This window comes from Pantherophis guttatus, chromosome 5, assembly GCF_059756535.1.
Source record: "Pantherophis guttatus breed Tessera chromosome 5, ASM5975653v1, whole genome shotgun sequence".
NCBI classification, from domain to species: domain Eukaryota; kingdom Metazoa; phylum Chordata; class Lepidosauria; order Squamata; family Colubridae; genus Pantherophis; species Pantherophis guttatus.
In genome coordinates, this window is record NC_142067.1 from 40,021,119 (window position 1) to 40,043,829 (window position 22,711).

General features: G+C 35.4%; 2 protein-coding genes across 16 annotated transcripts in view; one reads left to right on the forward strand and one right to left on the reverse strand.

The window, feature by feature from the left end:
• Window positions 1-3,460, forward strand: part of CD247 (CD247 molecule) — a 29,817-nt gene extending 26,357 nt beyond the window's left edge. The window contains exons 4-8 of the mRNA XM_034413958.3: window positions 304-390; window positions 654-689; window positions 1,110-1,166; window positions 2,729-2,764; window positions 3,070-3,460. Coding sequence (XP_034269849.1) covers window positions 304-390; window positions 654-689; window positions 1,110-1,166; window positions 2,729-2,764; window positions 3,070-3,138 — 285 coding nt within the window. The 3' untranslated portion in view covers window positions 3,139-3,460. The remainder of the gene's footprint in view (window positions 1-303; window positions 391-653; window positions 690-1,109; window positions 1,167-2,728; window positions 2,765-3,069) is intronic.
• A 2,975-nt stretch (window positions 3,461-6,435) lies between these two features.
• Window positions 6,436-22,711, reverse strand: part of POU2F1 (POU class 2 homeobox 1) — a 121,774-nt gene continuing 105,498 nt past the window's right edge. For all 15 annotated transcript variants that reach the window (XM_087894978.1, XM_034413990.3, XM_034414016.3 and 12 more), the window contains 3 exons: window positions 21,373-21,718; window positions 20,887-20,975; window positions 6,436-19,765 (listed from right to left, as the gene is read on the reverse strand). In XM_087894978.1, coding sequence (XP_087751104.1) covers window positions 19,455-19,765; window positions 20,887-20,975; window positions 21,373-21,718 — 746 coding nt within the window. In that variant the 3' untranslated portion in view covers window positions 6,436-19,454. The remainder of the gene's footprint in view (window positions 19,766-20,886; window positions 20,976-21,372; window positions 21,719-22,711) is intronic.

Here is a 22,711-nt window from a genome sequence, read left to right on the forward strand (position 1 = left end):
GTATGAAGATGCTCATGTACCTGAAGTATAATTGAAAATAGGGGGGGTTGGGGGTATGGGATTAAACACTATTTTTTTTTTAATATTCTGTTTACTGATGTTTTCATCTACTTTGTCTTTTTTTTTAACTTTATTTTGTGTAGTGCTTCACCTAAAACTAAATTCTGGCTTGGTTGAAATAAAGATGATTAGGTTTTGTTTTATTTTCTCTCATCCTGTCAGTTACCCATCCTTAATTTAGGGAAAATTGGTTAACTCAAAAGGACCTTGTAGCTAGTAGCATCTTTTTTTCTTCTCTTGCAGAAACTATCTACCGGACGCAGAGATGAATATGATTCTCTGGCTGTAAAAAAAACAGATGCAGATCTTGAAATGGCTGTGGAAAACCAGGTATCTTCACCATTTTTTCTGTGCAGGAAATTGCCACAAAACCTATAAGCATAGCTTAGTGGAGGAAGCCCCAAGACCATGACCCCCTTGTGCTTTGAGGAATGAATAATATCGATCTACAACTGACTTCTCTAATGGTTATGACAGAGTTGTGCAAGGGATTTTGATGTAACTTCTCTGTCAGCTCTCCCATCATGCCTTCTCTCATGTTTTCAGACTTAGTATATATTAGAATGATTGGGAGAATTTTTCTTTCTTTCTAGCGCAGAAGAAAGAAACCTCAGGACAAAGTTTACACTGTGAGTAGATTCCAGAATTGACTTATTATAGTTTACTTAATTATCTACTAAGGATATATGTGTCTGTGTTTGGAAAGAAATTGTCTTCATATGCAACGTTTCCCAGAGTTTTATGAATAAGGTTCTGAAAAAGATAATTCTTTATGCTGGGATGTAACATAACTACTTCTTCACACGATGGAAAGGAGTATACTGTAAGTATATAAAAATCAACCAGTCTATTTTTTGTGTTTATGAATCATAAACACTTACATCTTTGGAAATGTCTCTTACAATTTGGCCTAGGAAGAGTAAGGACATATTGGCCAGAGTGAAAAGATTAATCAAATACATCAGAATATGTAAGAAAAGACACTAGAGAAAACGGATTCTTCTTAGTTTCCTTTTCACCAATACTGTTTTATTGTTTTCCATGGCTAGTCCCTACAGCGGGATAAAATGGGTGAAGCATATAGTGAAATTGGAAAGAAAGGAGAGGTAAGTGATATTTTCTATCATTTTAGATGCACAAAAGGTAGCTGCATCCATGAATTTGTCACTGTTGACTCTAGGCAGGGTTGCACTTCTCTGGACTGAGTGGATACTTTTAAGGCTTATCCTTTGTTATATGAGTTGCACTGGCTCCCTGTTTCTTTCAGATGCTGGTTGTTACCTTTAATGTCTTACATGCCGGCCTGTCCCTGAGTATTTTTGCCTATCAGATAGGAAGATACCTCCAGGTCCCTTCCTTGAATTGTTGCCATCTAGTAGGATCTCTGAAGTGTGCCTTTTCTGGCAGGCCCATTCTCTTTTAGCCTTCTGAAAGGACATCAATACATGGCTTTCCACAATAGACACAAACTTAAGGTAAACCATTCCAAACTCAACTGCAGAAAATACGACTTCAGCAACAGAGTGGTCAATGCCTGGAATGCACTACCTGACTGTGGTTTCTTCCCCAAACCCCCAAAATGTTAATCTTAGACTGTCTACTGTTGACCTCACCCCATTCCTAAGAGGTCTGTAAGGGGCATGCATAAGTGCAGCAACATGCCTACCGTCCCTGACCTAATCCCTTTTATTTGTAACCATCTCATGTATTCTAATCATGTTTATACATTTCATGTATTCATAATCATGTTTATACTCTTATCTGTAATCTTATATATGCTTGACAAATAAATAAATAAAAAAAATAAATTGAGGTAGAGTGTAGTTGTTCTGAATTGGTTGTTGGAGTATCCCAAGAAGATGAGTGAGGTGCTGGGTTTTGATTGTGTTTGATTTTGTGTTTTATGGTTTTTGTAATTCAGGGTTTTGTTGTTGTGAGCCACCCAGAATTGTGTTTTAAAATGGGCATCTATACAAATCTTATACATGCATTTCTACTCAAGCTTTTTCAGTCCTATGCTTTAAGGCAGTGGTCCCCAACCTTCCCGGATCCATGGACAAGCTGTGGAGGGGAAAGAGGGAACAGTTTTGTGCATGCCATTTGCGCAAATGCAGTTTCATGTGCTCATACGCTTGCCCTCCACTTGCACAGCCCAATTCCCAAAAGGCTATGGTCCGGTACTGGGACATGGATCGGGGCTTGGGGCCTCCTGCTTTAAGCTGCATTGAACCACAATTCCATAATGCAGAATAATGATAGTATTAATTCAATATAGCAGAAAGTACCAGCTATGGAGAATCTGTCTTTATCAACATAAAATTATCTACCATAGTTGAACAAAACAGAAAACAAATTTGTTCTCTGAATATAATTTTTCCATAGCATCTGTGTCAGTTGGCTTAAATTGTGGGGTAGTCCACAACCTATGACTAAAGTTGGGCCTGTCCCCGCACAAGAGTTAACTATTTTTATTGCTCGTGTCCATAATACAAGAATTTTATTAGATTAGACTGGTGGTTTGCACCTGGACTAGACTAAGTAAGGTTTAACAACATTCAAAGGGGAGAGATCGGACCATGCTCTCCTGTGCCTATGTAGAGATTCCTGACTAAATAACTGCTTGACTCCTCTTCTGAAGGTTATTAATCTTGGCTTTTTCTTTTTCTAGAAACTTGGTGGCAAAGGCAATGATAAACTTTATCAGGTAAGATAACAGCAGAACCCCTCCCTGTAATTTCTTTAATTCTTAATTCACTGAGATCTGCCTAAAGCAAACCACTGTTCTTATCTTCCCTTCATTCTCTAAGTCCTTTTGTTCCTATTGCCAGCCTTTGCTTGCAAGAAAGTTGGACAAAGCAACTAGTTAAGAACGTTGAATTCTTCTCTTCTTATAAATGTTGCTATTAGACCCTAGCTTTAATACTCTGGCTACAAGGAACACTGAATCTGAATTTATGGTTAATAAAGTCTAATTATTTGTTTTCCAATCATATCTTTTCTCTTTATCAGGGGCTCAGTCAAGCAACAAAGGACACATACAATGTCCTTCAAATGAAGCAGCTGCATTCTCCTCGTTAGTTACTACTGAACCTAAAAAGGAAGAGAAAAAAGAACATTCCTTATGGTGGAATGGTAGCAGTTAAAGAGGACAGTTCATTTCAGCAAAGCCATTGCCTTGTTTGAAAAATGCTATTGTACAGTCAGCAAAACCCATGTTTCATTTCCAAATAACATCCTAGGTTGTTTTTTTTTAAATGTACATAAGTTTAAAGATTCTGCTTAATGTACAGTTGCTTAGATTTAGGAGCAGAAGTTGTGATTGCTATTTCACTGGATAGTTAAATAACAAAAATATTTTTCTTCCTTAGGTAAAAAATAAAATATTTTCTTTCCTTATAAATGTTTTCTAAGGTATTTTTAATTGAAGATAGCTGGGGAACTTTTTTTGGGGGTGGGGGAGAATATATTTTGGAATCTTTCATCACTCTCCAGGAATTTGGATTACTGTCCAATCTATCAGTCATACCAGCAGGGCTGGTGGTAAAGGATGACAAGAATTGTCATTTTTTAAATTGATAACTCTCAAATCATTAAATAGTTCAGGACTTAACTGAAGGCAAATATCTTTTATATTGAAGATTAGAATACAAAAGAAAAATTTGTTCAGATGGTACTTTGAATTTCAGTGTATGAGAAAACTGAAAGTTCTGTTCACGAGCTTGGATCATTTCCCACAAAATGTAAGTTTCTTTAGCATCAAAAAGCTAACAGCCATTACTATTAGGTTTGGATGATGTTTGTAAGCAAAATACACACACAACCCCCCCCCCACAATGAACAAAAAACTGGACACAGAACTATAAGTATATTTAATAAAGCAACCAAAACTAGTTTTGATTTAGAATTGCTTCTGTCCAAGAACAAAAGTCTTACTTTTGAATAGTAATCATAACAATAGTCTTGTGCTATGAAGAAGTGGTCAAGTACAGCTTATGTTGTTTTTTCATTATTAAAGTAATGATTAAGTATATTGGCTATTGCTTCATTATGTACATTATTCCTAGTGGCTGTATCTCATACTTCAACACATATTAACTACAGTGAATACAAAAGCTTACAACTTGACCAGAATCCATTAACGAGCTTTCTTTTGATTAATACTGATCAGATTTTAAGAAGTCTAATAAAACTGTGAAGGCCTGAAAGGAAGGAAACCAGGGAATTTGCATGGGAGTTTCATCATCTCCAGCTGAGTGCCCGCCTACCTTTGGCGCTTGTGGATATAATTTGAATGTGGAGATTGTATCTTGGACACCATGAGAAAATGGGTGCTGACAGGCTTTTCCCTTTACAGTATAGAGTAATGTATGTGAACTTCAAAATATGGACCATTTGAAGCAGCAGATACAAAAAAAAACACCACCAAACCTCTTCCTGCCATCTAGTGGTTGATCAGCTGCAATATATAGGATAACCAATAACTGGTATATGATATTCCTAACAAAATGGCAGCCCTAGACAACTTAGCAACAATGCTGGTGCTACCACATTTAGACTTCAAAAAACAGATCACTATATGGCAGGAAAGCTCAGAGAAAGCTAACCATTGGTCAAACCTAAAACATTCTACTGTAGCTGTAATGCTTCTTTCTCTCCTCTGTAGAATACTATGCATTACCTGTGCTTACCTTTTTTTCTGGGCAGGTGAGTGTATTTCTAAATAAAACACTGGTATGCAGTAGCTGGCCTTTACTTCTATTTTTTAAAGTTTATAGAATGCATGTAGGCTTCAAGTAATTCTAGAAAATAAAGATGCTGCAGACTGATATTATGCAGCATGTCCGTGTTAAAAAATCAACATAATTTTTGAATGATTAAATAAGTAAAATGGAATAGGAACTTTAGGGAACACGAAAGACGAGATCATTAAATCCCTCAGAACCACAGTGGGCCACCAGCTTTAAAACAGGAATGCTTGCACAGAAGTTACATCATGTCCAATATAGCTCCCAAATAAAGCAAAGTTTTTATTAAAGACACAGACCAGAATAACATTACAATAGTAAAATAAAACTGGGTTACACATCAATAAGAGAAATGAGAGTTTGAGTAAAATTAGGGACAATGAGGACTGGGAGTAAATACACTGCAAAGGTTCAAATTCCCTGGAGTATCTTCTTTGTGCTTACCTGCCTCATTTCCCCCCTAGGATTTGAGTCGATTGAATTCGTCTCTATATCACGTACAGAAAATACAACAAAACTTTAAAAAGATGCTTGGTAAAAGAGGCAATACATCCAGGAAAACCTAACTGAAAGTAAGCAAAGAACTCATACTTGAGAATACTACCCCATAACCATACTCTGGACTGCTATGTATTCCACTCACTATTAGGTGGAACTGAGATGTTCAGTCAAAGAATTGGGAGTTGGCAGCTTGAATTCTGACCACAGCAGTTTTTATATTGTTATCCAATGTTAGGTGAGTATGTATATTATCAAGTTCAAAAGACTCAGGGATATGGCAAATTCTAAACTGTGAAACTGGACGTGTTGATGACATTTCTAAAGTTCAAAAAGTTTGGAAATACTTTGTTAGTATCTCTTGGATAGGCTAGCAGTTGGTGTTTATTCAATCCATCTAATGCTACAGAAATTCTATACCAGACAGTCTAATGTATTTAATAACATTTAAAAAAGCACATATCACAAATACTTCTCTGTAAGGAAATCAAATCAGATATGTTAATATTTGAAATAATCTTAAAAAAGAACTGTCAACTTGATGTCCAGTGTTTAAAAACCTAAAAGGCAACAATTTAAAAAAGTTAAAAGATAATATTAAATATTAGATTAGCTATTATGATTGCACAAATAGGAGCACATCTGAATTAATAAACAATACAAATTTTAATACTGCCTCTAAACTCTTTTTTTCTATTATGCACAACTGCATATATGTGTACAAAGATACAAAATGTATCTTCATCCTCTTACTTATTAGTAGCTTACTCTGCCTTGACATCTTTTGATAATGGATTAGCTGTTGTTACAGGCTAGGAAAGACAGGAGTTGTAGTCCAGTATATTTAGAGGGTATCAGGTTAAAAAAGGCTCCTTTAAATAAGGAAACGGAGTTTTGTATACATTCAATTCAAAGTGGAAAATCACTGTAAAACATAACCAGTTACCAGGAATACTGTATATTATTTTAGACTATAATATAGACAAGAGAGAAGCCTACCAGTTTTTGCTTTTCACTGAGAAAACAAATGACAATTGGCAGAATGTAAGGTTAGTTTAAGATAGTAGAAAATAGATGCTGGGATTTCATTTTGTCTCTAATATTTTTTTTAAAAATCACAAACACGCACATGGATGTTAAAACACTTGGAAAAATGGTTTAATGAAGTTTACAACAGAAATGAACTGTACAGTTACAGTAAGTCTCATATATATAAAAATTACAGCAGACAAATGCATCTACACAAAACCTACCATTTTCATCCTGATTCACTGTAATCTACAGTTTCTCAATGCCCACAGCCGCCTGCAGGCAGCCACTAGGGGAAAAACAGAAGATATCTTTAAAGAGACAGCATTCTTTTGATCTCCCTCAAGATACGGGTCTCAGACTGAGCATAAGCAAGAATGAATGTTGTAGGATATGTAAACCGCTCTTTTATGTTGACATACATTCCAAATTAAATTGTACAAATGATCATGAAAAGAAGAATCAATGAAAAAAAAACCTGTTCATCAATGTAAATGAAGCTGTGCAATCCACAAAGATTACATACTAGGTTTTGCAAGAGAAAGGGTAATAAACATTTTTCTAATCAATGTTTCCATTGCCTTACCGCAGGGGTGGTCAAATGTGGCTCTTTTACAACCTGTGGACTTCAACTCCCAGAATTCCTGAGACAGTCAGGCTGCCTCAGGAATTCTGGGAGTTGAAGTCCAGAGGTTGTAAAAGAGCCACATTTGCCCACTCCTGCCTTATGGCAACATAACTCTCTTATAATGAACAGAAAAAAGTTATGACATTGGAACCATGCATTACCCTTTAGTAAACAGCTTTACCTGGCTTCTTATCTCACCTTTGGATATGAATGGACGATGCCTTCTGAGTAGAGCAAAGGTTCAATTTCACCCATATAAGCATGCTGTCTCTTTAAAAAAAAGAGCTCTCTGTTCAGAATGGCAATAAGAGAAAATGCAATCTAAATTGACAATTTGAGGGAAATTACAGATTATGTACATTTTTCCTCAATTATGAACACCTAGGCAGTGAAAACTATTGTGTTAATACGTACATAGACACACCCAAAACATACAAAAATACTATTATTTCAAACTACTAAGAATAAGACAATCAATTATCTCCATGCTATGACTTTTAAGAGCATTACACAGAAACAAACAAGAATTTAAACACATTTTTAATATCCCAGAAATATACCAAAATATACATCTAAGCTTTGGAATTACTGAGGTTAGACTAATGCAAGTGCTGGGTAATTGTACTTAATACACAAGTCTAAGGTTCTGCAGGAAAGAAATTATCTTTGGTATCTGCATCAGGCTAATATTATTAACATTTGGATTTTGCTTTGGGATAGAGCTTGTATGACCCTAGAACCAAACACCCCTACTCAACTGAGATTTAAAAGATTTGTGTAAAAAGTTCCTTCGTTGGCAACCCCCCTCCCCCAAAGTTTAAAAAGTCATAGGCATCTACCTAGCAAAAATGTTGAGAAATACAATGCATAGTTGCACAGTGGTGCTGCAAAAATAATGAACAAGTAAGAAAAAGGAAAAAAGCGGAAAATAAGAAAAAAAATCAGATATTTCTCACAATAGGACAGCCTCTTCCAAGCAGTGGCAGGGGGGAAGCTCAGAAGTGCACCCTAGCATGTATTAATCAATTTATCACCCAGCTCACAAAGGGTTAAAAGGACCCATCAGAGCAGCCAATCATGCACCAAGGTCTTCAGCTTCACAACCAATATATAAAGCTCAGTCAAATTTCTCCAAGCTTTTCTCTATGCCCCTCGGATTTGTAATCTTGTAAGAGTACTTTGCATCCCAAACGGAGTGGGAGAAAAGTTACCTTGCTGACCCAAATCCACATTACCTTAGATCAAGCCATCCATTGCATCTTGGAGTGGAAGGCAAAAACCACTTTGGGGTTCATTTCTTCCACACCCAGAAAAGATGGCTTCCCGGATTTGATTGGTGCTGAAGATGCCCTTTGTCTTTGGTTTGTTTGTTTGTTTTGAGTTTATACAATCATTAGGAAATCTTTGGTTTTGGCTGGAATTTTTTAAAAGAACAAAACGAAACAAAGAAACCGCTCCCCTCAGCATATAGCAGGGCACCGTGACCTGGCAAAGCTTCCCTTTCTAAAGGGGTGGGTAAAAGTACATTCAAACTAAAATGGTAGAAAGAGTATGGATGCAGCTTCTGGTTAGCCCAAAGGGAAGAGGTGGCAAATGAACAAGATTGTCAAATAATAAAAGAACATGTTTTAGAAAAGGAGTGACACACGAAGTCAACAGGTTAAAAGGTAGAAAGTGGTATGTATGCACACAATTTGGCCCTGGCTTGATCCTGGAAAACAAGAGCCCTGACATCTCGCCAGGAGGTGGCAGAAGGCAGCATACAGATTTCATGCACAGGCTGGGAAAGAGATGGGTATTCAAAGGCTACAAGATGACCCCCGGTAACCAAAACAAATAAAAGATTGCAATTTGCCCTCAGTTTGCAGTAGCTTTTAAGCAGCAACATTCAGAGGCTTTGGGGGATCTGTCCCCAGGTTACAGGTCACGGTTTGCTATAGGCCAGAGTTCAATGCTAATTAAAGGAAGGGTGGCAGACTTGGCATCTCTGTAGGGTTTGGAGAAAGTTAAAGCAAGTTACTCGGTTACGAGTTAGAAATGAGGTATACGACAGCTCCTGTACCTGTGGCGGATAAAGATCCGACACCTATTCATACCTAGCCTTAGATACTATTACAGAAAAAGGAAATGGAACACCAACATGGTAGGATCAAGGAGTGAAAATGTCTAATGATGCTCTGAAAGATTCTTGTACCCGATCTTTTGCCTTGTGGATTTTAGAGAAAAGTGCAAGTCTTCTCCAATGAGTTTTAAGTAAGTAGAGTTATCTATGCACTGCCATATCAATATCTATGGTATTTTCTCCTTGCAGTTTAGAGAAACTGAATCTTACGCGTTAAAATCATAATAAGAATTATATAGGGCAAACAATGGCTCCCTGCCCCCACAATAATGCCCTTTACAAAACTACTGAAAAAGTAGCTTTGCTTGATGTATATCTTAATTAAATGCAGACTTATACATTACAACATATATCAAATAACTTATAGTATTCTTATCACCAGCACCATCAGTGCTGAAAACGTTCTGGTATATCAAATAAAGTTAGAAATTATTTGGAAAACTTATTTTAATGGGTTTTACCCACTGAAAAAGCAATATTATTTTTGGTGTGTCAGAAGAAGATTGTGACAATAAACATTGGAGGAAGAGTTCACAACAGACTTTAAGTCAATATTTTGGCTTCAGCAAACAAAGATAAGAAATAAGGCAGAAGAGAATCATTGCAGTTCTCTCCATTAAGAATTTTTCTTTCAAGATCCCACCTACCAACTGTTTCATTTCCTTCCTCTCGTTTTCAATATCTTTTGTTCCAAGTGCTCTTATCTTTGAGAGTATTTTCCTATTTTCTACCTATAAATCTAACTAGTTTAGGAAAATCACACAATATTAATACCACTTTACATAAAGTCAGAACACCAAATCTATTATTAAAGCTTTCAGTGAGGTTATGCATTCTAGCTGATTTACAAAGTAAGAAATGGACAACCCATATATAATTACACAACTGCTTTCTTTATACGAGCGTACGTCGAACTTGATTATTGCAGTTAATCAAGCCACAGCACGTCATGTGAGAATATTGAAAGCTCTTCTGGTGAGTAAAAAAGAAACAACAACAGTTATCGCCAACATTTCCATTATGTAAAGAAAAAGACATCACCTAGTACATCTGAACTGTGCCAAAAGATAATGCATTTTTAAATATTTCAGGTTTCCCTGTTTCCAAAAAATAGCTTATGACCTTGGGCTTTGTTTTAATCAGTTCTTCATTCCAATATGTCCTCAATGAAATCAGCCAAATTAAGCTCATTTGTACAGGAAGAAAAACTACTATAAACTATATCCTCAAAGAAAAAAGGTATCAATATTAACTTCTAAGACCACCTTTTAAAAAAAATTCTAACACACTCCAAAAACAGAAAAGTTGGCAAAGATTACCAGTGCCTTTAAGCATAAAAGCCATTGGAAATTCTCTCCTCCAGTCAACCTAAGTCCTTCATTCCCAAATAATATGCCAGCCCACAAATACACATGCACACTAACATTATTTTAAAGAATATGTTAGAATAAGGATCGAATAGACAAATTTAAAGAATTCAGTCTTCAAACCAAAATATGCATTATTTGCAAAAAAATGACTTAGCCTCTCAGCAAAATTAAAACAAGAATAATGATCTATTCAGTAAGAAACCCTTTCTCCCAAGGACTATCTTACAAGATCATCTTTCCCCCATGTACACTATGTTTAAGTGTTCAGAGAAGATTAGTGTTTAGTTTGGTTTATCTTCTGCAATTTTTGGTCTAGACAAGGTTAACATTGTTACTTTAAAATTATTTTACAAGTATTTATTATTAAACACTACAATCAATGAGTGGGAAAAAGCAACCACTTTACCATAACTTTCTGATTTAATTTAGATGGAAATCTTCCATTCCCATCCCCAAGTTAAACATCTTGGCTTAAAAATAACCCTAGTGCAACTACACAGGTTGAAATGGGTTGCTAATTTGCTGTGTGTACAAATAACACAATATAGCAACTCAAATTGGTAACCTGCATGCTGTCGTTTGAAATATTGAATATTATTGATAAAATCAAAGAATCCCAGATTTAGGAGTAAGCGTCTGTTTCCTTTGGCAAGATAAAATTAAAAAAAGAGAGAGATGGAAGTTGTAAGCAACATTTGACTTCTAGTAGGAGTGTACTTGCTATTCAAGTGTAAAACTTTGTTAAAACTTCCAATTTTGAGTCAGTTACTGGCTGGTTTGAATATTTTGCAATTATTCAACCCTGAAACAACTGTTTGAACTCAAAGCCCTGTTTCAATTCTGAAGAATTTCCAAAACATTTGGGCAACAGTTTTGTATTCAGAACAGCGTCATTAAGTCTCACACTTGAAACAATTTGAAATGTTTTTTCCACCCCTACTTTCTACCATAGTCAACATACTTTGCTTCTTCCCAACGCCATCCCTGTAAAACACAGAATTCCAAATACATATACACTGGGTTTCCAGAAGCTTAACTAAACTCTACTACTACAGTTACCTCCACTATTTATAAAGATGCTCTCTCCTGATTTTTCAGTCTGCTTACAATACTAACAAAGCTATGCTGAGGTATCTTTTTAAAGGTGCCAGAAAACCAGCTGCTACCAAAGGCATTGTTTCTACAATTCTGTAACATTGCCTGCTTTGAAAACAAGAGATGAGAAGGGACAGAGTGATCTTCCGAATTATTTCAGTCAAGATGTCTCCATTTTACTCTCCTGGTGAGAAAATATATAGCAAACATTCAGTTCAACAACACAGGTTTGAACAGAAGTCAGAATGTGCCAGGAGATGTCTACAAATACAGCAACATTAAACATCGTAAATAATTTTCCTTCTCAATAATAAAGCTACATTAGTTCCAGTGTGAATCAAAGATCATCGTAATTTGCCTTAAAAGCAAATCTCTGTGCATGCAGTAGAAATGCAGGTTGTGTTCCCAGAGCAAAGGTAAATGTTCGCTGCATATTTACGCTATAGTTTCCTAAAATGGGATATAGTATTTCATAGAGGAAAAATCTAAATGTGTGAAATAGCTTCATATTCTTAAATAAGGGAATAAAAGTCTGGCATGTGCTATTGATAATTAACCAGAATTAAAAAATGAGCTTCCTATTTATAAATTGTTATTTGGACAGCGAGTGGGGGATTAATCAAAGATGATTTCATTTCAGATTTTCATTAACAGTTGATTTAGATGTCTTTCTATATCATGAAAATAGAAATTTGTTTGGTACTGCATGGTGTATGTTTAAAATAGTCTAGTAGAAATATGGAATAGAATGAAAAATTCATTTTCCATTTAGATCCAAAAGGACTTCATGAATTTGAAAGCAATAGCAAAAAATAAGTGGACAATAAAAAAAAAACCCTACTTAAAATGTTAAAATCCAATAATAATCCATAATACAGTAAGAATAATTCAGGACAATGAATTGGCACTAATTACAGTTGTGTTTCTTCTCTTCTTGCCATTAACAAAGGAAATCAAATCCAACTTAAATACTCAGGGATATGATTTAACTTTTCCCACCTAATCATCTGAAATGCTGACAAGTTAAATTTGGCCCCAATGCTGCACAGAACAAGAATTATGCAGTTGAATTTTTAAAATAATGTATTGCTTTAAGAATACTAGAATGTAACTTTGCATAATTGGCCAATGAATCCTAAGGTCACAGACAACTCTTATCAACAGATTTTTCATCTGGTAGTGTTTACACTATGATCACTTTTTCCTATATACATTTATGAAGTTTTAAATCCTTGTAGGATTTATATGTTAAAAAGCACAGATAGGGATACACAGATTAGGTATAAACATTTCAAACCTTTGAGATAAAACGGGGGAAAGAGTCAGGTCAAGGATATTCTTTCATGGCATTTTTTTGGTCCATCAATAGTATGAGAATCATACTGAGAATTGGAATTTAATGCTAACATTATTATTTTAAGTAAATGTAACTGAAAAAAATATGTTTGCTAGCATGGTTTATTATTCATTTTATGTAACAAAATAGAAAGTCATGTATTTACTTTTGCACCACCAATATAGTTGGGTAGCTCTAAAAGCAAGATGGCCAGATCAAATCCCTTCAGTTTGCCAAATGATTACTAGATCAGAAATGGATTTTACATATTTATTATGCAAAGTCTCTCAAGTGTTTGAAATTACAAGGGGAACTGCATTATTTTCATGTGAAACCATTGATTAATTTGGGGGGGGGGGGTTCCTAAAGCAAGACCTCAAGAATATTTTTCAGAGCTCACCATTTGCAAGCTTCATTTTGTATGGAAAAAATGGTTCTAGAAATATATGCTTTGCTTACTACTTTATTCCCTGTAACATTTCATTTGACTCAAATCCCATATTTTAGTGGTCCTGTTCCACTCCCCTTGCCCCTCCAAATGCCAAACAGAGTTTCAGAGCCTGTCCACTGCTGGCTGTACACTCACATTTGCTTCCTGGCAAAACTTTCCAGTCTATAATTTTGGCTTGGATTGAAAAATTAGAGCATACTGGCAATATGTTTTTCTCTCAAATATATGTTAAATTATACCTTGCTGTCAGAATTAAACATAAAAAAATATTGCCAATCAAAGTGATAGTGAATTAAATACAGGCTATATCTTTTAACAAAGAGCCAGTTTACATTGTTCTAGATTCTTGTTTGTTGTAAAATATCAAACAGGACAGACACAAAAAATAAAGAGCCCAGATAAAAATGACTATCTGAATAAACTTTCCACACATCATATATAAGTGAAAAGAAAAGTTAAGGAGAATAAGGCAACGATGGATTTTAAGCCTGGTTTCTAGCATTGGAAATTCTGCAATTCCTCTGCTCTTCCTTATATCTTCAAATGACATATACCATCTTTGGCTGAATTATCTAGTATATAGATAAAATTTACATTTATTGTAATGCAATTTAATGCATTCTATCAAGTCAGGGCACAACATTATTTCCTCTGGCAACTGAAAGTGAAAAAGTGGATCCAACCTTTGGGATTACATTGTTTCTCAACAGCAAAAACTGCTGGCCACCTGAATCCTCATTCACTACATTAAAATTCTCAAAAGCATCGTATCCTCCACAAAGTATGCCTACATCCTTGGGCCAACATGTAATGTTTCTAAGGGATTGGGTCTGATCTCTGTTGATAGAAGTAAGCTGTAACCTGGGATTGCATTTTCCTCTAAAGGAATTCTTCCTATCCATCTTGCCTTTTTATATTGCCACATCATGTTACTAAAGTTAACCTGAATGTGGACCACACTCTTAATGGTTGTTTAGATACTGGGAGTATTAATTGATCACTGTATTATTTCCAATTTCTATAGGCATCAAATAAAACCACTGAACATATAAACCTGTATACGGAATATACAGAAATGGCAAAAAGGTCCTGTACTTTTAGAGAGAGTTCACCCATCGCAGTGCTGTCACATCTGAGATATATAATCCATATTTTATATATAGTCAGTCTACAGATCCTAGGTATCAGTATTCAAGAAAAATCTCTATGTCTCGAAAACAAACTGAATAATAATAGGCTCTCATTCCCTGTGTTACTTGAAAGGGACCTCTTGGCTTGACTTCTGGTGCTTTTTTTTATTTTTTTATTTATTTTTATTTATTTTTTTAAATTTGATTTATATGCCGCCCTTCTCCGGAGACTCAGGGCGGCTTACAGTGCGTTAAGCAATAAGCTTAACTTTGAAGCATTAAGCTACAAATGGCCAGAGAATCAATATTATATATTGCCAGATGTTTACAATAAAACCAATGAAATATGGACTAGTAATAACTTAGCTAAAATGACGCTTTTGGAGATCTAGCTCTTCAATTTGAACAATGTAATTCAGTGTGGGTTGAGCTATTGCAGGTGGCCTAGAAGAGATTCTTGAACCAACAAGATATCTGGACAGTCTATTGGCATGTATGTAATAGTTATGTCTCAATAAAGTTGCTATATATATATATCTAGATCTAGATAGATAGATTTATACATTTCCAAAGGAAAGGGAAAAAAGGGAAAGGTCTACATTTAATAGTCTTACATAAAGTTCAAGCCCTGAACAAAAAGGAGCCATAATACATCAGAAAAGCATGAATGTTATGCTCTTCAAAAGTAAACTGTTAAAAAAAATATTCATATGATGCTTGTCGCATATATGAACACTGTTCATGAAATCCATAATGTATAAACTGGTATCACATGATCAAAATGAAAAATGGAAAGTCAATTTTGAAATTCTAAACTTCATGGGTTTAATATTTTCAACACCTGTTATACGTTTGTTACTTTATAAGGTGGAAGAACTTACTGCAGAAAGTATTTACAATGACCTTAAATACTCACAAGTTAGATCAACCTGACTGTATCTTAAAATATTTGTCAAGAGATTTGTTTTTTCAAGATGTCATTCTTTTTAAACCTTTAACATTCTGGCATTTTGGCTTCATTAAGTATAATCAAAAGTTTCCTCCTGATTTGAAAGGAACATAGATTGTTCAATTTTCAGAAATTATTTGCAGCTGCAAAGACTGGACAAACTAGGATAGAAAGCTATCTGTTCCACAATGAATCACCAATCATTTTTTATGGCAATCATCCCTAATCTGAAACTCGCCAGATGCACTGGATTGAAATTCCCATCATCCCCAGTGTTATTTTTCTATTGAGGCAAAGGGAAAGGTGATCCAATTATGATACCAGATAAAAGAAGATTGATGTAAAATAAGGTAATAAGGTCCCAGAATAATATTGCAAATTTTGGCTTATAAAATTGTGTCTCACTGAATGTGATGAATAGGACAACAAAATAACTTAGCTATGAAATGGGAACAGTATCATTGTAACATATTTTGGAACACTGAGAGATTGGAACACAATTAACTTAAGTAATTAACTCAAGTAATTAACTTAAGTGATAGGATTAATATGTGATCGTCTCTAGTTATTAGAGGATACGTATACAGTGCACATATTTTTGAGTGCATAAACTGCATTTGTAGTGACTATCAGAAAGTTGTCCCAACTACTAGAATATGTATGTGTTTTCTGGCCCTCCAAATTGTTTATTCCTACAGATTCTCCAATTGTACACATCTGATTTCTGCTGAAGTTTTAAATCAATTGTAACTATTACAATATTTGTAATATTGTAAAGCTGATTATTTTAGACTGCGCAATAATGTTTATATGTTAATTTATGGAGCATACATATTACTGAGTAGAACTAAGTAGGTGGCAAAATAATAAATAGTGATAACCATTAAAACTCCAGTATTTTTGTATTATTGGAAATTTTGTAGCAATCTCCTGATAATTCATCAAATACATAACTGAACCACTTTAATCAAATATAAAACTTACAATTCAACCAAACAATTGCTGGTTTGTCTGTTTCTGAATTTCCAGTTTCTCTGATATAAGTTATAACACCTTTTAAGAGTGTGGCTATTTGTACGACACAGGGAAGAGTGGAAAGGTCTGAAAAATGTTTATAAATAAGTTGATACAATGCATGTTGGATTCATGCATTATATGAGCAAATTAAAATAATTTTAAATGTTTTATAGCAATCATCTGAGCTAATTAGAATTCTGAGTATCTCTATATCATACCTTCACACCTAACAAAAAACAGTGAACCTAATCAACTACAGGCAGACAAACCAAATTAATTTCCCTGAATTTCTTTGAAATGTTTATGATTATAAAATGGGTATTTTTTGTTTTTTGGTTTGAAGCCTACGGGTGAGCAAACACAATCAAAAGTCACCATTACCTCCTTTGCTTTTATAATTATTTGTGTGTTTGTGCATGTATAAAAAAGCAAAATCTTTTTTCAATGGACAAAATGAACATTTACTGGACTGATATTTCCTTTGGTAGAAATTAGTCAATATAATGGTCTATAGGCCAGCATCTTGAATATTGTCCTGCCTTCTTACCTACTTTGACTGCAGCATGCTGTTGCTATAAGTCAATTCAACTTTTGACCCAAAATATTATAATTGTATTCTGAGACTAGAATTATGGAGATCGCATATCCCAGGATTTAGACTGATCCAAACTACTAAGGAGAATGCAGAATCAGCTAAATTAGTAAGCATTTGCCATTGTCATTCTATTTACCCACCCCAAACCATGGAAATTAGAAAATAATCAAGTTAAGACTTTGCCCTAAGGATATACAAAAAGATCAACCTCTCCCCACCAAAAGATTAAAACAAGCAGCAATTTTTACATAAAATAATAAACAAATGAAAAGAAATTGTCAGTAGCATCTATCACCTCTCTGCATCTGAACTGCACTTATACAAACTAGTCCATTAGTACAGCAGCTTGCTAGAAATTGACTTTGGTTCAAGCTTAGTTTTAAAAAAATAAAACATCAAAAAAAAAATAAACACACATTAAAGACGGTGGACGGACATTTGCTCATTTCCCTGCTTAACAGTTCACAAGTTTTTTTTTTCAGTTTTAGGAAATAATTTCTTAAATTTCAATAGCTTGTGAATCAGGAAGTTGAAGATTCAGAGATGAACAGAGAGCAGGCAGCATGATAGCAGGTGGAGAGGAGACAGATTTGCGTCAGTTGATAGTTAATACAGGCTTGCAAACTGGAGTCACCAACCAGAGATGGCACTACAAATGAACTTTCTTTCTGTTATTAGCTGATGAGAGACAATATTTTTTTGTGGGGGGCAAGTAATGGATTGCAGCTTTGTGATCTTAGGAACTTCTTTATCCCTCTTCCCCATATTCCAAATAGTAATAGAAAGGAACATTGAACAGTTCTGATATTTTCCAATTTGTCTCAAGGAGATAGGAATGTGCCAGCTATGCGGTAGTGATCCCAACTTTTTTTCATCTGAGAAAATATGAGTTCAGGTCAATATAAGATTTTCTCTGTCTCCTTTCCTCCATCTCTCTCTCTCATCCATTGTCAGCAGTTGTTTGCACATACTACTTGATGCTTGAGAACAGTTTTACTCTTTAGTAGAGGTGTTTACTGCCATAAATGATTTAGCAGCAAAAACCAGAAACAGCACGAAACATTGCAAAATACATGCAACATGCCAGTGCTCATCGTATTCCACAGCAAGTTGGCCTGTTTTCCAATCATCCCTTACCACTATTTCCCACAGCAGCAAGCAATGGTAAAAACACTACAGACTGTTTACAATGGAACAAGTTTACAAGGCTGCTTGTTATGGTTGTGTTGGCGTAAATGGTACTTCCTGTTCATGTGACCCAGTTTACTTCTGGAACAGAAATGTTTTAAATTCAAAATAATTTTAATACAATCATAAAAGCAAGAGACTCCAGGAAAAAAAAATCTAAAAATGAGCCAATGCAGGCCTTTTTTTGAAATCCTATGCCAAACAGCTGGTAGGAAGATTTAGTGGATGTATATGAGTTATCAGCAATATAGGCAGTCTCCTGAGAAAGTAAATAACAGAAGTATTTCCAAAGTTGTAAAGTGGCAATTTCCATGCAATTAGGAAATAAGAGAATCATCACCACAATAGTTGAAACAGACTCTGCAGGCCAAATCCTTTCCCCCTTGGATCAACAAGAGCCAAATACGTGCAAATGAGGGCTAGATTTGGCCAAATATGATGAACAAACCACTGTCTAAACAAAACTCCTACCTTACATGTGTAGACTATCTTTGCACATGACCCTCAGTATGTTTATTTTAACTGCCAATATTTCTGAGAGAATCTCATAAAACACTCCACCAAGGAAATTATAAAGAATATTTGTGATTCACATGCTTCCCTCTCTTCTGCCTTCCCTCTGAGTGGCATGGGAGCTCACTAAAACTGTTCCAGGAGCAAAGAGAAATGTGTCCAAACTTTCTTCTTCTCTTTATATAAAAAATAATAATAATCATAAAGAGATTCACAAGTAATACAGGCCTGCCTAAACTGTACCAGTTAAGAAAGGAACCCCCAACACGATTGATAAGATTATAAACATCTTGTATGACATTATGGCCTGTACAACAGACCAATAAAAGATAATTAAAAAAAGATATTCAGATCAAAAAGAAAAGAAAAAAGAAAACCCATTCCTATGTTTGAGTTGATAACCCACCTTAACTTGTCACTGAGACTGCTGGAAATGATAAGTAGTCCTTTTTTTTTTTTTTTACATTTTTGGTTAGAAAGTTCTCCAATCAATGAAGCAATCCTGAAAAGACAGTGTTTCTTATAAAATTAGGCAATTGTTTGTCCCAGTTTTAAATCCTTCTTTTTCTTGCTGTTTTTTTTCCTGTTTCTAATATTTTTCCTTCTCTCCCTTGTCCCCAGTAAGACGGCATGAGGAAGCCAAACATAATTTGCAGTTCAGAAGCCCAGCTGCCAGCCAATCTCACTGCAGCATGAAACAGGCTAGGGTTAGCACAGCTGAGCCCAACTCACTGTGCCTTGGAGGCCGTAGTGGTGGTGGAAGCAGCCCCACTGGCTGAAGCCACTGTGAAGAGAGAGTTCTGGATAGATTCCGCTGAGGTGGAGGTGGCATGAAGGCTGGCAACTGGTCCAGAGGCCCCTGCGGAAGCTGCAGCAGCAGAGACCAAACTAACTGGGTTGCTGGTGAGCAGTGAAAGATTCTGAGGGTTCAAGAACAGTGGGGCAGTTACGATGTTGGGTGTACCTCCAGCATTGGCAAATACCAAGTTCCCAGTTGCATCCAGCGATGTTATTGGAAGAGAGCCACCAGATGCAAGAGCTAAAAAGAGGAATGAATAATAAATATCAGCATTAATGCAGCCACCTCCCCAAAATACAACAAGCAAACAAACAAAAGAAAAAAAAAAAAGAAAAAAAAAGAAAAGAATAGAACTTCTTTTTAAGGTCTCTTTAATGATTTGCATTGCAAATTCATTTTCCACTTAAGGAAATTTACAATTTTTGCCACATAGGAAATGCAAATTTGAAAAATGAAGGTTCATTAGATTCATTATGAAAGATCATGAAAATCACAAAATTATATTTCTAAAAACTGGGGATGACTTCCAAAATTGAGGCAAAGAATCCTTAAACTCTAATCAAGTAGCTAGGAGATGAGAAACCCTTTTTGATATCTTGCCACAGTGTGGGTATTTTGACTTGCCAATTCTGCCTAATTGACCACATAATGAGATTTGAATTGCCTATTCAATCATCTTTAATCACTGCGCTCATATCCTCAGAAATCTTTGATCTGTAGCTTCAGAATCAAATAAACTTAGATATTACTTCTAAATATGTACCAAATTCAAATGGAAGGGGGATTTTAAGTGACTGTTTATTTTACAAGTGAGAGCCAGTTTGGTGTAGCAGTTAAGGTGGTAGTGTAGAAACCACAAGAATGTGATTCCAGGCATCTCTTAGGCATGAAAACTGGTTGGGTGATCTTGGACCAATCACTCACACTCAGCCCAACCTACTGCACAGGACTGTTGTAAGGAAATTAAGAGGCAGGACAATTAGGTATCTTTGCCACTTTTACAATATTTCCAACATTTTGGGGAAATCTTGTATATAAGTATTTTGGTTTTACCACTGATCCTAACAAGCTCTCTGAGCTCGAAGCAAGTTACAAGGTAGTTAAGATGTCAAAGATTTGCTATGTAATTTAATATGTGAACATGTATATCAGAGGCTTGCTTGTTGCCTTCCATCCTAAAATGGACTGAAATAGACATTTTTATTCATGTATGTTTCTTTAGAAATAAACCCATTAAATTATTTCAACTAGCCTTTTCCATTTTAATTATACATAATATCTACAGCTTTCAAAACAGAAACAGAAAAAAAAGAGTATAGAAACTTAACAGGGACAGAAAGTATAGTGTAGTAGTAACTAACCTTGAATAGTTGCCAATGTACTGTTGCTCATCAGAGCTGGGCTGAGAGCACCACCTAGTGTCCCAGGATTGAGACTAAGTAAGGCACCTCTGCAAATCCAAAACGCAAAGCAAAACAACCAAACAAGCAAAAAAATAGGTGAGTTTTTAATTTAAAGGCAAAATGTATCTTTTTCTAGAATTTTAACTATAAGAACTGAAATAGATCTATTAAATAAACTATTTAATTTTGATTTTACAATAACTTACTATAACATTGTAAATATTTGAGGAAGAAAGTGATAGAAATATGTACAACGATCCAATAAATATTTTTAAACTAGGAAAAATGTCAAATGTTATACTGTTGTATTTTCATTAACAGAGAATTAACAAGATATGTAGATTTTTAATCACCATATATCTAGATAAAGGTACTGAAATGTGATGACCCCTAGGTTCTCTCACTTAACTTGATACTTTAAAAACAAGTTTTAAAGATACTCACCCAGCTGCAAATTGGGAAGATGCCATCAAGCCTGGATTCAATCCTGCTGCAGCTGCCATAGCAGCCAGACTTGCATTTGCAGGCAACTGTGCAGCTCCTTGTAGTGCAGCTGCTGCTGCAGTTTGCAAACCAGAAGCAGTTACCATCACCTGGCTGGTCCCAAGTGCCGAGGTCAGGGGGGTGGAGGTTGTCTGCGTTGTGGTTGTCTCACTGGCACTGGATGCCTCAGATGTGGAAGCGGAGGCAGAAGGAGAAGGACTTAGGGAGGGTGATGTCACTGCCGAGGAAGCTGGAGGTGCAGTAGAAATTACGGTTGCGGTATTGTTGGGTATGGTTTCTGTGGTGCCTAAAATGATACAATATTTGAAGTACCTGGATGAGACATTGCTAAATGGAGCCAATGTTACTCTGGTAGAACAAAAGGGTAAGAATCTGAATTTAAATAGTGGCTAACTCAGGGCAGATACAAGTCTCCTTGCTTAACAACTGTCCTGTTGTTAGATAGTTAGATAGGAATAGCTGACCAAAGGAATAGGTGGTTTATCTGGACAGCTGGTTTATCTGGCCTCTGGAAGGCTAAGACAGGTCTACACAACAGCAATCATGTGACCACAAATTTGCCAAATTTCAATCCCATCCAGATTTTGGACACTTTCTGTAAATTACCATATTTGAAGTACGTTGGTTCAAACATTGTTGCCCTAGGATGCACTGTTTCTGCCAGTTAAAGATTACACAAGAATTCTAGCAGTATATAGATTTTATGACAAAAGATATTAACACAAAAAGGAAGCTTAAGAAGGATAGAAGTTCTTATAAAAGAAGACACTTAAAAGTAAAAACAATGGAACAGAGGAAGTCCCTATGGATGCATTAAAGGTTAGTAAAAATCAAGGAAGAATATATGTAAGTTATCCAGATAAAGTATCTGGGAAGCTTTATTTGAGTTACATTAACAAAGATTATTTAAATACAACAAAAAATATTTATTCAGACACATTCAAATATGGCAAAAGGTTAACAGCTAACCAACTAACCCAAAATAAACCCAATAACTCAACTCCTGTTTTTGCTTAGTCTTCTCTGAGAAGATGATATGCTTTCCCTCAAGACGGTTGTGATCAGCTGGTTGAAAAAAAATATTTTACTTCAAGTTTGATGGAAGCAGGGGAAATATATTATTGACCATGCAAAACATTCACTTCTCTGAGTTCAAATAAATTACATCTTAAGGTTTTAAGAAATGCATTGTAGATTTGCAAAGCCTCTGGCCATTATCTTGGAAAACTGCTGGAGAATGGGTGAAGTACCAGAGGATTACTGAGGGCTGGACATGCAA